The sequence below is a fragment of the Propithecus coquereli genome, unplaced genomic scaffold (assembly GCF_000956105.1).
Source record: "Propithecus coquereli isolate 6110/MARCELLA unplaced genomic scaffold, Pcoq_1.0 Scaffold276, whole genome shotgun sequence".
Taxonomy (NCBI): Eukaryota; Metazoa; Chordata; class Mammalia; order Primates; family Indriidae; genus Propithecus; species Propithecus coquereli.
The window spans coordinates 89,630-90,741 of NW_012148352.1; the positions used below are offsets into that span (position 1 = coordinate 89,630).

At 35.8% G+C, this 1,112-nt stretch overlaps 1 protein-coding gene across 3 annotated transcripts in view; it reads left to right on the forward strand.

Moving 5' to 3' along the window:
• PCDH17 (protocadherin 17) overlaps positions 1 to 1,112 on the forward strand; it is a 143,474-nt gene that overhangs the window by 42,158 nt on the left and 100,204 nt on the right. For 2 of the 3 annotated variants that reach the window (XM_012647903.1, XM_012647904.1), the window contains exons 2-3: positions 268 to 326; positions 460 to 632. In XM_012647903.1, coding sequence (XP_012503357.1) covers positions 268 to 326; positions 460 to 632 — 232 coding nt within the window. Of the gene's footprint in view, positions 1 to 267; positions 327 to 459; positions 637 to 1,112 lie in introns of all 3 variants that reach the window. The other variant, XM_012647905.1, reaches the window with a different exon arrangement.

The window sequence follows — 1,112 nt, forward strand, 5'->3', positions numbered from 1 at the left end:
AATGTTATCCATCGTGGTACTAAAAGAGAATGCCAGTTATGACAGGCTCATTGTTTACTTTAACAGGTAATTTGTGGACCGGAATCATTTAATTGTTCTGAGTACATAATTACATGTCAGCAATTTCCAATTTAATTAAAATGTACAAATCTGAAGATTAAGGGAATTTTTGAATTATTAATCATTTTTCCACTAGGAAATCTTGTTGCTCTGCAGGAGATTTGTCCAGTGTACAACTATACGTATTTTTTTCCTTCTCTTTCACAGACAGACAATTTTCCCGCAGAGCCCAATTACATGGGCAGCAGGCAGCAGTTTGTTCAAAGGTAAGGCCTATTAAATAACTTTCTCAGCTTCCCCATTTGCATTCATGTCAAAATTGCTTTGCAAGAGACTACACTTCAGATTCAAACTGGTAGAGACAACACTTTCTCTTCTTTTTCTTTATATGTATTTCAGTAGCTCCACGTTTAAGGACCCAGAAAGAGCCAGCCTGAGAGACAGTGGGCACGGGGACAGTGATCAGGCTGACAGTGACCAAGACACTAACAAAGGCTCCTGCTGTGACATGTCTGTTAGGGAGGCACTCAAGATGAAAACTACTTCAACTAAAAGCCAACCACTTGAACAAGGTGAGTGAAGTCTTCCAATGCTTACAAAGTATAAAGCTTAAGCAATCATTATAAATCTATTAGTACTAGAGTTGCAGTTTATCGCGGTGGAATGGACCATTGATAATATATCAAAGAAACAGCAAATCCCTAGATTGCCCCAGACAAAAAGTAACTATTCAATATCACAGTCACAACCGAAAAAGGAAAGCCGTGGGTATCAGTCTTTAATCTTCTTAAAATAAGAACTTGACCAAAGTCACTTGATTGTTCTTATTTTGTGGACATTTCCTAACTTTTCCTATTTTGAATTTTGCTAATAAGGAAAGTATGGCTTATGGTAGCTACACGGGTATATAACATTGTATTATGCTAATTTACAGTATTAAATTAGTAAATTCAACACTTTTTACCTGAAATGAAAACTTGATTGGAATTTTATAGCTCTTAGCAGTGTTGGTTTATTTTTAGTTTGGATTTTAGCTTCTAATTAGTTTTTCA